The 14,367-nt window shown below is 57.3% G+C and overlaps 1 protein-coding gene across 1 annotated transcript; it reads right to left on the bottom strand.

Annotated features, from left to right (window-relative positions):
* Positions 1 to 6,655: 6,655 nt before the first annotated feature.
* Positions 6,656 to 14,161, bottom strand: LOC308667564 (borealin-like). Its single transcript, XM_081326866.1, has 10 exons — positions 13,253 to 14,161; positions 13,050 to 13,178; positions 12,914 to 12,954; positions 12,740 to 12,815; positions 11,240 to 11,358; positions 9,801 to 9,880; positions 8,627 to 8,725; positions 8,391 to 8,517; positions 8,061 to 8,147; positions 6,656 to 7,413 (listed from the first exon to the last, which is right to left on the bottom strand). Exons 1-10 carry the CDS (start codon positions 13,350 to 13,352, stop codon positions 7,369 to 7,371), a joined length of 903 nt encoding a protein of 300 aa, XP_081182992.1. The 5' UTR covers positions 13,353 to 14,161; the 3' UTR covers positions 6,656 to 7,368.
* Positions 14,162 to 14,367: the final 206 nt, after the last annotated feature.

The following is a 14,367-nucleotide window of genomic DNA, read 5'->3' as shown; positions in this document are numbered from 1 at the left end:
TCTCTTCCTTGTTCTAATGCTGACCTGCTGCTGATCCTTGCTCTTCACACTAAGCTGCTCCCGGTCAGTTGTCAATGATGATGGTGGTGGTGATGATGATGGTGATGATGATGATGGTGGTGGTGATATGTCCACTCGGTCATGGCCGACTCTTGGCGATTCTAGGAGCCTCTCCACGTCTTCTTCCTTGGGCTTTTCTCTGTTCTGCTTGGTGTCCAGTCGCTGTTGTCCTGGTTCCCTTTTTTTTATTTTAATCCCATTTATATCCCGCCCTTCTCCGAAGACTCAGGGCGGCTTACAATCTAAGCACAAATCAATGTGCTTAGCAGTAGCCTTCATTCTATGTATATGCCTGCTTGTTAGGGCTTTCACACACACCCCAAGCGGCATTATTACAAAGTCAGCTTATTGCCCCCAACAATCTGGTCCTCATTTTACCTACCTGGGAAGGATGGAAGGCTGAGTCAACCTTGAGCCTGGTGGGACTCGAACCTGCACTCATTGCAGGCAGCTGGTATTACTTAGGGAGGCATTAGCCCACTGCTCCACCAAGGCTCTTTTGTCCACTCACTCTTCCCCACACACAGTTCCTTTCGCCCCCCCCCCGTGAATCCCCCCCCCGCATGACATGGCCGAAGCGAGTGAGGGGGGGCACTTTTGCCTGACGGTGGCTGGGCAGGGGGTTGGGTGCTCCAGGGACTTGCTCAGCTGCGTTCAGCTCCGTGGCCCCAGGGAGGCCCCAGGGAGGCCCCAGGGAGGTGGGAGGGTCCCTTCAGAGGCAGGTTTTTCTGGGCAGCTGCGCTCCGTTCCCAGCCAGTCGACCCTGAAGCCCTTGAAGAGTCTCGGGGAGATACGGTGAAATTTTCGTTTGCCTCGAATCCTCTCCCATCCAGATCCCCCCTCGAGTTCATGGCAGCCTGGCACTGAGTGGTAGCAAAAGGCAAGCGTGGGGTGGCAGCTGGCATTGCCCGTGGCGTGTGTAGCTGCGGCTGACCGTTGCCTGCTACCTGGCCCAGGGGTGGCAGCTTCAGGGGGCACGCAAGGAGGGAGAAGGCAGAGGGAGGCACCGCTTTGGCCTGCTTGATTTCGGCAGAGACGGAGGGAGACGGAGCGCTGCACCTGGGATCGGCAGGCGAGGTGCCAGGTTTATTTCCTGTTCTGAAGACGACAGGAATTGTGCCCAGATGGCACAAAGGCAGCCTGACAAGCCCACCCCACTCCTGGCAAAGTGAAGGTGGAGGGCCAGAGGCAAAGCCTTGCACGAAGGGAGGGAGGAAGGACACAGAGGCTGGGGATGATGGGATTGGGGGCTCCCTCCTGGCAGCTATCGCGCAGGCAGTCTATCGGGTGCAGTGCGTGTTCCCTGGGCATCCGGCTGTCCTTTGGCGAAAGGGAGAGATCCTCCCGGGAACAGGCGTTGCGAGGGCGATGAGGGGCTGGGCAGGAGGAGCGAGGGGAGACATGGGGCCATCGCAAAGAGGGAGGGGGAGAAGGTGAAGATCAGGGGAGGGCAGCACCTGGCAAGGAAGGGTCGCGCCTGGTGGGAGCCGGCAAGGCTTGAAGCTGAATCCTGTCACGGTGGGAGAGCCCAGAGAAGAAGAGCAGGTGTGGTCTTCTTCCGGACAGTTCCTTGATTTGAGTTTTGTTTTCTGCTTGAGTGTTTGTCTGGAGTTAATCCCTGCTTGTCTGGCTGTTTTCTGGTCTTTTTCTTTCCTTCATAGCTTTTTTACCGACTCTCTTGAATGGGTCTAAATACAGTTTATGTGTCTATTAATGGTTCCGAGCTTCCAGAAATTCCCAAGCGTTTTTGCCCGTGTGTTGTAAGATTAGGGAGTCCTCCTTAATCTCATCCATCACCTTTAATCTCTTTCTTCATCCTCAATCTCACAACAGACAGACAGAGCCAACCAGAGTTTCAGCTGGGAAATGGTGAGCATCCCAGATCAGGCTAAACCCAAACATGCTAAGAAGACATGTTTGTTTCTTGCCAGAAGGCCAGGACCAGATCCTCACCACACTCACTGGCCCTGATGAGGTTCCCTAGCTGGATCAAGAAAACAGTCGAGTTGAGACCAACGACCCACCCTCCTCCTAGCCTTCCTCTTCCTTCCCTTCCTCTTCCTCCTCCTCCTCCTCCTCCTCCTCCTCCTCCTCCCCTTCCTCTTCCTCTTCTTCCTCCTCCTGGGGCAGCCACATGGGGCAGGGGGTGAGGGCAGCCCTTTCCTCCCTGGTGGGACTCCCAGCCACCCTGTCCTGGCGGGCCTTCCAGGCTGCCTGCAGCAGTTTGGAGCGAGGAGTTCCCAACTGGGTGGAGACGAGTTGCTGGGGGGGGAGGGGGGCTCATCTCTTTTCATCAGTTCATGAAGCTGCTAGGAAAGGCCATTTGTTGGCTTTACTTGAGCCCCATCGATAGCTTTAGGGTTGCTAGTTACACCCTTCGTCCCAGGCCCAGCAGGAGACATGGGGGAAGCCCCTGGTCCTGAAGCTCCTTCCCTGGCTCTGGATGGGGCTGAGCCCCCGGGAAGAAGCCGAGGGGTGAGCCTGATGAGCCCACCAGGGCAGCCTCGGGGAATCCCCCTAAGCCCACAGCCAAAGCACAGGGGGAATAGAATATGTAGAATAGAATAATATTAGAATAGAATAGAGCTGGAGTAAGTAAAAGGGAAAGGAGTAAAAGGGAAGGAGGAGGAAGAGGCATTTGAACACCCTGGTGGGTGCCTCTTGGCTCTCCTACCATCCTGTAGGAGATAGAGGAGCGTAGCCAGCCCTACCAACAGGCTGAAGGAACAGCTTCTATCCGTGGGCTGTCAGGCTCCTGAACGGGAAACAACGCTACGTATGATTGACTTGCGAGGCCGGTGTGTGGTGCTATTAGCTCACACGGTGTAACAAGATGGTGGGTTTGTTGTCACTGAGTTGTGGTGGGGGGGGGGCACGAAGGGAGGCTCAGCCAATCTCACTGTACACAAGTTGTACTTAGGTAATAAAGGTTCATCCATTCATTCAGAAGTAAAACAGGAGAACCGTCAAGGGATCACTGACAGTGGGAGAGCAACTTCATCGATCCAATGACCAAAGGGAGTCGGGAGGCTTCGGCCTCTTCCCTGCCTGGCTCCGAGGAGGCCTCTTCTGGCTGGGCACGACTCCCCTAGGAGAACAACGGGAGAATTGGGGCTCCCAGCGGCCGCTGGCTCCTTTGGCTGAAGCTGGAAGAGGCTTCTAGACCCCCCCAGTGGCGGCTCAGCTCCAGGAGAGGGGGGCCTCGGGGCCAGGAAAGGGGTCTTCTTTAGCATGACGGCAGAGTTTTTATACTGCAGTGTTATAAAAGGGAAGTAGTACATTATATTGTTTGGAAACACTGGTTATCCATATATGTGTTGAGGAAAGATTGTTAGCCCTGTAAACAGTTTGAACCATTCAGGATACAAATAAAAAAAAGATTATCTATCTTAGTTAATAAAAACAGGATTATTAAGGTTTTTTTTCAGTCAAAATTGAATGCAATGCAGGAAGTCCTCAACTTAGAACTTTTTGTTTAGTAACCGTTGGAAGTTACAAAGGCATTGAAAAAAGTGATTTGTGACAATTTTTCACACTTGACGACTGTTGCAGGGTCCCCCACGGCCACGTGATCAAAATTCAGATGCCTGACAACTGGCTCCTATTTATGACGGTTGCGCTGTGGCCGCGAGATCCCCTTTTGTGACCTGAGAAGCAAAGTCCATGGGGAATTCAAATTCCCTTAGCAACCATGTTACTAATTTAACAAACTCGATGCTTCATTTAACAACTGTGGCAAGGAAAGTCATAAAATGGGGCAAAATTCACTTAACAAATGTCTCACTTAACAACATAAATTTTGGGGTCAATTATGGTCATAACCTGAGGCCTGCCTGTTCTAAATAACTGCTGCGAGTTTCATTAAATATTTGTTGTACAGCACAATAAAGCTGACATCTTAAGCTCGTTACTTAATATTAAGATCTTCGTTGCATTCTATTTTTTACGCATATTGAAAAAGAAAAGTTAAAGCAAATTTGACTGCAATTAAAGTACCAATAGATTTAAAAAAGAAAAAATGGTGGAAAGAAGAAAGACTTTGCAGTTTCTGACTTCCTGTTTCTGCTTCTACTAATTCAGTTTTATAAACATTTGCGCCCCTTAGAAGTCAACCATTCTTGCTTAAATTTGGTTAAACTTCTATTGTGAATATATACCGTACTGTCACTCCTGCATGTTCTCCAAATTAACCTCCCAGTCAGATATTTTCAGAATTGTGTTTTTCTTTCAACATTGGGCAACATTTATCACAAACAAAACCAATTTAAGTTAAAGATAAAAATAGAAAAGTGGAAAAAAATAAAGAGAAAAAGAAAGGAAGAAGAATGTGGTTTCTGATCAATAAAAATAATCTTCCATGAGATTTCCAACATTTATTACTTTATGATTTATCTCAGTTATTGATAGAATTGCATACTCTCTATAGAATATTTTGTACCGCTTTTAGCTTGGTGTAAATTTTACAGATTATAGTCCATAATTCTTAACAGAATCACAAAGTTGGAAGGGGCCTTGGAGGTCTTCTAGTCAACCCCCCTCTAAAGCAGGAAACCCTACACCATTTCAGATAGGCCCAGTCTCTTCTTAAAAGCCTCCAGTGATGAAGCACCCACAAGTTGGGAGGGAGGCAGCCCAACTTCACAACCCCCCCTCCAATTCCAAAACTGGAAGCAGCAGCCACCTCCAGGATGTACGTGTAACACACGTGCAGGAACTCTTGTTGTGCAAAGGTTGTGAGTGGGAGAATTCAGGCGGGTAATTGGAGGAACACCTGAGGGCTTATGGGTATAAGCACCGGCCATTACCTGTAGCTGGGCAGTTGTTTTCTTGAGACAATAAGGAGATGCTTTGACGCCGTGTCGCTTCTTGCCTATTAACTTAACCCACTACAGTCGGCTTTCAAGCCTAAGGCGGGACTAGAACTCCCCGTCTCCTGGTGATGGGCCCAAAGTGCATCAGCAGCAAAATTGCCATTCTTGAATACCGGAGAACATGCCTGGATGCTCTTGTGTGTGGCTTCTTGCAAGTACCTGTAAGGAATCTATGGCATCCCTCCCCCCCCCCCACACACACACAAACCGGTCTGCTCAGCTCTCTCCGTCTCTGCAGGAGGATTTGTAGCTGACTGGCCATCTGGACCGAAGCCCTTCTGGGGTCTCTACATCAGGGGCTCCTAACCAGGGGTGCTTGCCTGCCCCCCCGGGGGTACGAAACGATATTCCAGGGGGTGCAAAAACCTGGGTTTTCAAAATTATAGTGTACGCATAATTTGTTGCTGTTATTTCAAACTTCTGCAAGGGGTGCGAGAAGTGTTCCAGGGCTGCGGGGTATAGAAAAGGTTGGGAGCCGCTGGTCCCCGTCTCCCTTACAGCCTGGGGTGGACAACTGGGCACTGAGGGCAGGAGGAGGGCAGGGCCTGGGCAAAGCAGGGCAAGGCGGGCCTCTCCCTTGCCAGGATGAGGAAGCTCCGGGCCTGCCAATGTCTCCCGTCTGCCCTTCCTTCCTTCCACGTGCCTCGCACGGAGGACTCAGTTGAGGCTGGCGGCCGCTGGCTGTCCCCGGTCAAGCCGCCCATCGGGGATCCGCACAGTTCCCACCTCTGCAGGCAGCAACCGGGACCCCTTCCTGCCTCTCCACTTGCAGCCTCTGCCGATGGGCCTCTCTGGGCAATGTCTGGAGCCGACCAACCCTCCATTTTGGGGGGGGGGAAGGGGAGCAACCGGCAGCAGGGCAGGTGGGGACTGATCCTCCTGGCAGTGAAGGGCCAAGCCTGGTCCACATGGCCCATAATAGCCAAGCCTGGCCCGATGGCCGGTCAAGCACCCCCTTAAATCACACCACCACCCATCCTCCACCCTCCTAAAGGATACAGGCTGGCTTTACAGAGGATCAAAGATACGGGGGGTCCCCGACTTACGACCACAACTGGGCTCAAAATTTATATTGCAAAGCGAGGCATTTGTTATGACTTTTGCCCCGTTTTACAACTTTTCCTGCCACCTTTTTAAAGTGAATCGCTGCAGTTGTTAAGTAACAGGGTTGTTAAGTGAATCTGCCTTCCCCATTGACTGCTTATCATTGACAGAAGAGGGTCACATGACCCTGGGACACGGTGACCGTCATAAATTTCATGACCCAAATTGGGGAAAATCTTCAGTGCTGATGTGAAAAATGGTCGTAAGTCACAACTGTTTAGTTCTGCCTTCGGCTTGAAACAACCACATTACTAATTCAGCGATTCACTTAACAACGGTGGCAAGGAAGATCGTAAAATGGGGCAAAACTCACTTAGCAACTATCTCATTTAGCAACAGAAATCTGGGGCTCCATTGTGGTTGTAAGCCAAGGACCACCTGTAAAAATCTGGCCGATGTGTCGGTCTATCGCCAGCTCCCCAAAAGCAAGCCTTGTGCAGTTCTTGGAAAAATAAGAGGCCTCCTTCAACCCCACAACCACAGCTTTCCAGGAGGTTGGTCTTCCGCCCTGGCACTGGGGAGGGGGGCAGAAGTAGCACACACCCCCGTTCTGGGGCAGGGATGGAATGGGCTGAGGTGGGGAGGGGCGGGAGGGGACGTCCCAAGAAGCCATGCGGACCTTGAAGAAGACAACAAACTTTATTATTATTAAATGCAAAACTGTTAAGGAAATGGCGCCATTGTGCCTAATGGAAGAGGGTAAACACAAAGCCACAACAAAAAGGCTTGGAAAGGAAGGAAAGATTCCCTGGGTGGAGGAAAGCAGCCGGCATTCGTCCAGGGGGGTTCTGCTCACCCCACCCACCCACCCCCCAGGCTGTGAAGGGCCGAGGCTGGCTCTCCCCGGGGCCACACAGCGGCAAGCGAGGTGAGCGGGAGGCGCCCTGGGGCCGGCTGGGGGACCCGAGGCCGCCAGAGGAGGGAGACTGGCGTCCGGTGGGTGGCACAGCAGGAGCAGCCCTTTGGGCGCAAAAGGGCGAGGCCGGTCAGCCTCCTGGCAGCGGCCAGGACAACCCTGGATAACGGAGAGCAGCTCCGGCCAGCCGGCGGCAGATCTGGCACGGTGAGAAGGAACTGGGGAGAGGCAGGACCAGCAAGGAAACTGCTTGCCTTCCCTGCCCCAGACACAATGTACGCCCCGGGAAATGGGGGGGGCGCCCCAGAGAGAGCAACACGGAGAGAGATTCTGCAGGACACCAAAGTACACGGGAACCCTGGGAGGTGGGGCTCCTGCCCCCCCACCTCCCGCAGCCTCCGGAGGACGTCCGTGTCCCGGGTCTTCCCTCTCCCGGCCCAGAACTGGAGCAGCTGAACTGGCTGGCCGAAGGCGCCATCACTTATGGCTGCCCACTCGGCTGCAGAGGTGCGACAGTTGACTCTGGAAGGAGAGGAACCGAGGCCGGTGGTCAGAAGGGACCCCCCCCAGAGGAAATGCCCCAGACGGCCTCCCCTCCCCCCCCCACAGGGCTGAAAGGAGCTCTCCCCCTGCCTTCTGACTCCTCCCGGGAGGGGCCAGGATGGAGAGCTCCCCCACCCCCGCTCAGGATGGAAAGCTGTGCAGGGGGGGGGGACGCAGCCTGGGCCCACTCAGGGAGGAGACGTCCCAGCAAAGGCCTCCTCCCCTTCCCCCCCCCAGCAGAGCTGCCCCCCACCTGCCAACCCGCAGAGGCCTTTTCTAGCCCAGCAGGCTCCGCCTCTGCCTCGCACCCGATTCCTTCCCAGCCTCTCCGGGGCCCCCGAAGTGGAGCCGGCCCCAGCCCTGCCGGTCCCTGTGGCCGAGCTGGTGGCCTTGCCTGCCCCCTTTTATTTTGTGCTGTTATTTCATGGCTTCGTGGAGGTTTTTGCCTCTGCAGGAGGGCTGGCTGTCCGGAGTCAGGGGGTGCTTGGGCATGGGGAGGCCAACTGTCTCTCCAGGGGGACCCCCGGCATTCGGGAAGGCTGGTCGACCCGGACCAGGCTCCAAGGAGCCCAGACAGGGGGAGGCCGCCGGCCCCCCAGGAAGAACGGAGAAAGAGCCAGACCCACCGACAGCTTCTTCACGCTGCCCAGGGCCTGGGCGTTCAGCCCTCTCAGGTCCTTCTCTGAGAGCTCGCTGGCCCTGATCCGCATGTTCTGTGCAGAGGAGAAAGGGCCGTTAGTCTGGAGTGGGACCCAGGCTTTCCTGGGGGTGAAACAAGCCCACCAACCCCCCCCCCACAATGAATGCAGGAGCCACAAGGACCCCCGGCCCGTGCCCACTTGAAGCTGCCACCTCTGTGTTGAGAAAGAGAAGCCCCTGTCCTGGAGAGAGGCGAGAGGGCAAAGGTGGCTTCCACGCTGCCCCCTCCCCCCCCGCAAGCGCCCGCAGACCCTTACCTCTCCTCCGCCCAGGGGCACCGTGAGGAAGACCTCGCTCCTGTCTGCCAGGGGGCTGCCGTTCGCCGAGATGCTGAAGACCCGCTCGTGGGCGGCAGGGGCCCGCAGGCCGGGCGTCTTGAAAACGCTGCGGGCAGAAGCCGACAGGTGGTCGGTCAGGCGGCCAGCCCTCCCCAGAGCTTCCCCCAGCCCTGCACCGGAGGCCACCCGAGAGGCCTGCCTGCAGAGGGGCTCACCTGGAGTCAAACTTCCCAGCAGGTGTGAGCAGAGGAGTGGCAGCTTTTGTGGGGTTCCCTTGGCCGGCCGGAGTGACGGGGTTCACTTTGGTGAGCCTGCTAAAATACCACAGCAGCAGCCGTCAGTGGCCCATTTGGGACTTCAAGCCGGCGGCCAGAGCTCTAGACTGGAATTCCTGGCCTGAAGGGACCTTGAGGGCATCAAGACCACCCCCTTGCTCAGCACGCCATTCCAATTACGGCACCTCGAGGGACAAGCCAGGGAAGATAAGCCCCCCACCTCCCTAGACCGCTAGTCTCATGAACGGGACTCCTGTGATTTAAATGACAAATTTCGTCCTCCCCTCTGGAAGAAAAGAGACCACGGCAGGCATCTTAGTGCCGGGAGGCACCTTGGGGGGCGGTGGGGGGGGTCTTCTCTCCCGACTCTGCTCTGCCCACTGCAGAGAAATGCCTGCCCAAACTCTTCTGGAAAACCTCCAGGGATGGAGGAGGCGCTGCTCCCTTGCACAAGGGCTCCAGAGTCCGGAAATTCCTCTCCGATCCCAGCCTGGGTCTCTGGGTGTCCAAGCGTGGCCACCGGAACTGCTGCAGTTGTGGTGGCTGGCTGGGGAACTCTGGGAGTTGAAGTCCATATGCCTTCAGCTTCCCAGGCCTTACAAGCTCCCTCGCCCCTTCCTGCTATCGCGTCCCCTCCTTTGAGCCTGGAGTTCCTTTTCCTGGGATTTCGCCTCCGAGGCCCTCCCCACCTCCCTTGTCCTGCCCTGCCCTCTCGCCAGCTCCTCAGCCTTTTCGTGTTGTGGAGACCAGCACCCCATCTCGGGGGGGGGGGGGAGTCTTACCAGGGCAGTGTAAAGCAGCAGTAGCCCTTCCCCTATTCCTCTCTCTCACGCAGCCCAGGAGCGCGCTGGCTTTTTAGGCAGCTGCAGCACACTGCACCCCTGTGGTCTTCCAGGACCCCCAGATCTCCCTCCAAGCAGCTCCTCTGGAGGAGTTTCCAGACTGCCGTGGTGTCCCCCCTCAGGGGTCTCCCTGAAGGACAACCCACCCGGCGTCTCCTTCACCTCCGTTCGCAGGGCTTGCTTCAACCTGCTTCAGTCTCCGACAGAGGAGAGTATTTTTAGCTCAGGGTCGTTCTGTGGATTCCCCAGCTGGGTTGCTGGCTGCCCGTTACCTTTTAGAGAAATGCTTGGATCGGGTTGAAGGGGGCCGGGTCCTCTTGGAATTCGGAGGCCCTTTGCTTGAGGTCTGCGCCTGGAAGGCAGAAGGGGGTGTGACTCTGCCCGCCTTCGGCCACAGGCCCTTTGCTGTGCCAAGCCCCAACCTCTTTGGAGGCCGTAGGTCACCGGTCCATCCGCCCGCCCGCCCAGTTCATTCATTCGGAATAGAGCGGGAGGTCCTCTAGTCCAGCCCCCTGCTCAGGCAGGAGACACCATCCATACCATTTCAGACAAGTGGTTGTCCAAGCAATTCTCGAAAACCCACAACTTCTGGAGGCAGGTTGTTCCACTGGCTAATTGGACCGAGATGCCCTACGCAGTCACTCATGCGCTCGTGACCTCCCGTTTGGACTACTGCAACGCTCTCTACATGGGGCTGCCCTTGAGGACCACTCGGAGGCTTCAACTGGTGCAGAATGCGGCTGCACGAGTTGTGATGGGGGTCTCCCGATACTCCCATGTAACACCTCTACTCCGCGAGCTGCATTGGCTTCCGGTTGCCCTCCGGGTGAAATTCAAGGTGCTGGTGATGACCTATAAAGCCCTACATGGCTTGGGTCCGGGATATCTGAGGGAACACCTGCTGCCGGCATCAAGTTCCCTTCGTCCAGTGCGCTCCCACAGGGAGGGTCTTCTCAGGGTGCCACCGGTAAGAGATTGCCGGCGGGTAACACCCAGGGATAGGGCTTTCTCAGTGGGGGCGCCTGCCCTTTGGAACCAGCTGCCAGTGGAGCTAAGGACTGCCCTCGACCTCCGCTCATTCCGCCGGGGCCTGAAGACCTGGCTCTTCGAGCTCTAGGGCCCAGGCTGAGGATTAATTTATTTTAATTGGGGTTTTATTTATACAGGGATAAATTTAATCTTTTTTAAACTTGGTTTTTAACTTTTGTATTTTTGGTTTTTAATTACCCTGTAAACCGCCCTGAGTCCTCTGGGAAAGGGTGGTATATAAATGTAATAAAATAAATAAATAAATAAATAAATTGTTCTAACTGTCAGGGAAATCCCTCCTTAGTGCCAGGTTGCTCCTCTCTTTGGTTAGTTTCCCTCCGTTGCTTCTTGTCCTGCCTTCTTCGGGCGCTTTGGGGAATAGCTTGACTCCCTCTTCTTTGGGGCAGCCCCTGAGATACTGGAAGGCTGCTATCGTGTCCCCCCTGGTCCTTCTCTTTTCTAGAATAGCCATACCCCAATCCTGCAACCGTTCATTTTTCATCCTTCTGCTGTCTTGTTACCCATTAACGTCCTATTGCTGGGACTTGGCAGAGAAAGACTCGTTCTCAGACAGAACCTTCTGGGCTTCGGGTGCAGCCCCCCCCCCGAGGGCTGCCTGCTTCCTTAAGACAGAGAAAGCGCTCGGCAGGCAGGGGTCCGGAGGGGAGCCGCGAACTTGTACCTTCCCTGCCTTCTGGTGTGCCACGTCCGGATCAGCCTGGTCCTCCTGCCTGGACTTCTTGACGGCAGGCAGCAGAGACGTCTCCATTTCTTCGTCGATGGTCTCAATGTCCTGCTTGGCTATGGGGGGGGAGGGGAACACAAACTCTTGGAGGAAGGGGGCGAGACAGGTGGGCTGGTGGGGGCAGCTGGGAAATGCTCGCTTCTCAGCTGGCTCCATCACAGCTTCTAGGGCAGGGGTAGGCAACCTTGGCTCTTTTACGACTGGTGGACTTCAACTCCCAGAATTCCTGAGCCAGCCATGCTGAGGGGAAAGGGGGAAGTTTCCAAGCTGAGCCCACCACGCTGGCTGAGGAATTCTGGGAGTTGAAGTCCACGAGTCATGAAGGGGCCAAAGTTTCCCCCCTGCTGGCTGAGGAATTCTGGGAGTTGAAGTCCACCAGTCATAAAAGAGCCAAGGTTGCCTACCCGTGATCCAGGGCAACATGAGCGATCGGTTTTCTTTTTATTAAGACAAAGCAAGCGGTCCTCGGCTTACAACCGTTTATAGGGCGACCATTTGAAGTTCAACAGCACTGGAAGAAAGGGACTAGCGGCCGTTTTTCACTCTTATGACCGTTGCAGCATCCCCAGGGTCACGCGATCAAAATCTGGATGCTTGGCAACAGATTCCTATTTATGACGATTGCAGCATCCAGGTGGGACCACGTGATGCCCTTTTGCGACCACCTGGAGACCATGTTGCTAACAACTGCAGGGATCCCCTTAACGGTTGTGGCAAGAAGAGTCGTAAAGTGGGGCAACTGTCTGGGCTCAGTTGTGGTTCTAAGCCAAGGCTTCCCGGAACTCTTTCCCGAGTATCGTTAAGAGTGGAAGGAGGGGAAGCAAAGTGAAGTTTGTTAATCACAAATGCCGATGTTTGAAAATTGTTAAGTGAGTTTGGCCCCATTTTATGTCCTTTCTTGCCAGTTGTTAAGTGAGTCGCCGCAGTTGTCAAGCCGGTAACACGGTCGTTAAGCGAATCTGGCTCCCCGTCAGGTCATGAAAGGGGATCACGTGAGCCCCCCAGGACGCCGCAAACGCCACGAGTACGAGTCAAGCCTGTGAATGTCAATCACGTGACCACGGGGAAGCTGCAGCGGTCATAAGCGAGGAAAAAAGAGCATTTTTTTCAGTGCTCTTGTAACACGGAAGGGTCGCTAAGTGATCCGCTGCAAGTCCAGGACTGCTGTGTTGGTTGGAAAAAGGCAGAAGAGGTCACATCCTGCAGGGATGCAGATGATTTTTCTCCCCCTTCCCTGAAGCCTGTAAACCTGAGGGCCAGGTGTATCTGGGGGGGGGGGGGTGTGGTCACCATGTTTCCTCCTGGGCAACCCCCCCCCCCACCTGCTGCAGAGAGCCTGGGCTTCGGGGTCCCACGCTTCCTCTTCGCGGCGGGGGGGGGAGGCCGCGAGAGCATCAGGCGGGCCCTTCTCCCTCCCTCCCTCCCCCGCCCGCTGACCTTTCTTGGCGACCCGGAAGGGCGTCTGGACGGCCCGGGAGGCCAGCTCGTTGATCTCCGCGATGTCCACCTCGTTCTGCGGGGAGGCAAGGAGGCCGGGCAGCTGGCGGGAGGCCGGGGGGGGGAGGCGGCCCGACTCGGCCCCCCCAGCCCTCCCCCGGGCTACTCACTGACCGAGGCCATCTTCTCCAGGGCCTGCTCGTCGTCTCCCAGGGCTGCAAGAGGGAGGGAGAAGGGGGGAGGGTCAGCCGGCGGGCGGGGGGCGCGCTTAAGGGCGGGGGCGGGGGAGGGGGGGGGGTCGTGGACCTACCGTAAAAGTCCAGCCAGTTCATCTCGCGCACCGCCACCGGCAGCCGCAGCAGCTCCATGTTGAACATGTCCTCCACTTCCTTCTTCAGGCTCTCGCCCTCCGCCCGCACCCGCGCCACCCGGGCCTTCACTGCAAGACAGGCGCCCCGCTCACGCCGGCCCCCCTCCCGCCCCCCCGGCCCCGGCCCCGGCCCCCCGCCTCACCCTCGCGGTCGAAGTCCTTCAGGAAGGCGTCTATCCGCTTGTCCCGGGCCGAGGTCTTCGGGGCGCCCCGGGCCGTCGCCCTCTTCTTGCCGGGCGCCATGGCGGAAGCGGAGCTCGCGGGGCCGGCGGCCGTTAAAACCTGGCGCGCGCCCGCTCGGCCAATCGGGAGGCGGCCCGCCGCCGCGCGGGGGAGAGGGGCGTGGCCGAGAGCCGCCCGCGCGGCTCCTCCTCCTGCTCCTCCCGCGAGGCCACGCCCCTCGCGCCGCCCAGCCGCGCTTTCCACGGGGAGGGCCCCCCCCGCCCGGGGCGCCCGTGGGAGGGGGGGGTGGGCGGAAGACCGCGGGGAGGGGCCCTCGGCGGTGGGCGGAGCTTTGGGGCGGGGGGAGGGGCGCTTCGGGGGTCTCTGCCTTGGCCGCGCTCACGTTCGGGCTCCTCCGGCGAGAAGAGGGGACCACGCGGAGATCGCCCTGGGGCCTCCGGACTCCTCCTTCGGCCGAGCGGGGGTCTCGCGTGCTCCGGTGGGGCTTGCAGGGGGCCGCGGGGGGTCCAGGCGGGGCGACGGTTGCGCTGCTCGGGCCGGGAAGGGGCGAAAGGACCGGGAGAGGCGGCGAGACAGACCCGGCCCCGGTTCTCTTGCTGCCCAGGAGAAGCCTCCGGGCCTGCGTCGGGCTCGCCGCGGACCTCGCCTGACTGCTTCCCGCTTTCGGCTCCCTCTGATAATTCCCCCCGAGCTGCAGAAGGGACCTCGGAGGTCGTCTAGTCTCACCCCGGTCCGGGGCCGGAACATCTGCAGGGGCCCACTTCACTCAGCTGCTCCAGCCGAGTTCTGTGGGGCTTGCTGGCAGGAGGCTGAGGAGGGTGGGCTGGCCCTCTTTCCTCTGCCTTCCCTACTCCCCCCCGCCCCCCCGCCCCCAGCATCCGGGCAGAGCGGCAGAACCGGATGGGGATGCCATAGCAAGAAACCACCCCCCACCCCGGGGCTCTGTCCCTGGTATCTCGGCCTGCCCCTCTGGGGGCAAGGCTCGCTCGGGGAAGGGCTCGCTGCCTGGCTCCCCCTCCCCCAGGCCCTCTGGGGCTTGTCAGGCGCTTGCAGACCTGGGCCTGGTGCTCTAAGT

Source organism: Vipera berus, assembly GCF_964194415.1.
Source record: "Vipera berus genome assembly, chromosome: 4".
NCBI lineage: Eukaryota > Metazoa > Chordata > Lepidosauria > Squamata > Viperidae > Vipera > Vipera berus.
Note: the sequence above shows the minus strand (reverse complement) of the source record. Positions and strands in the feature narration are given on the sequence as shown.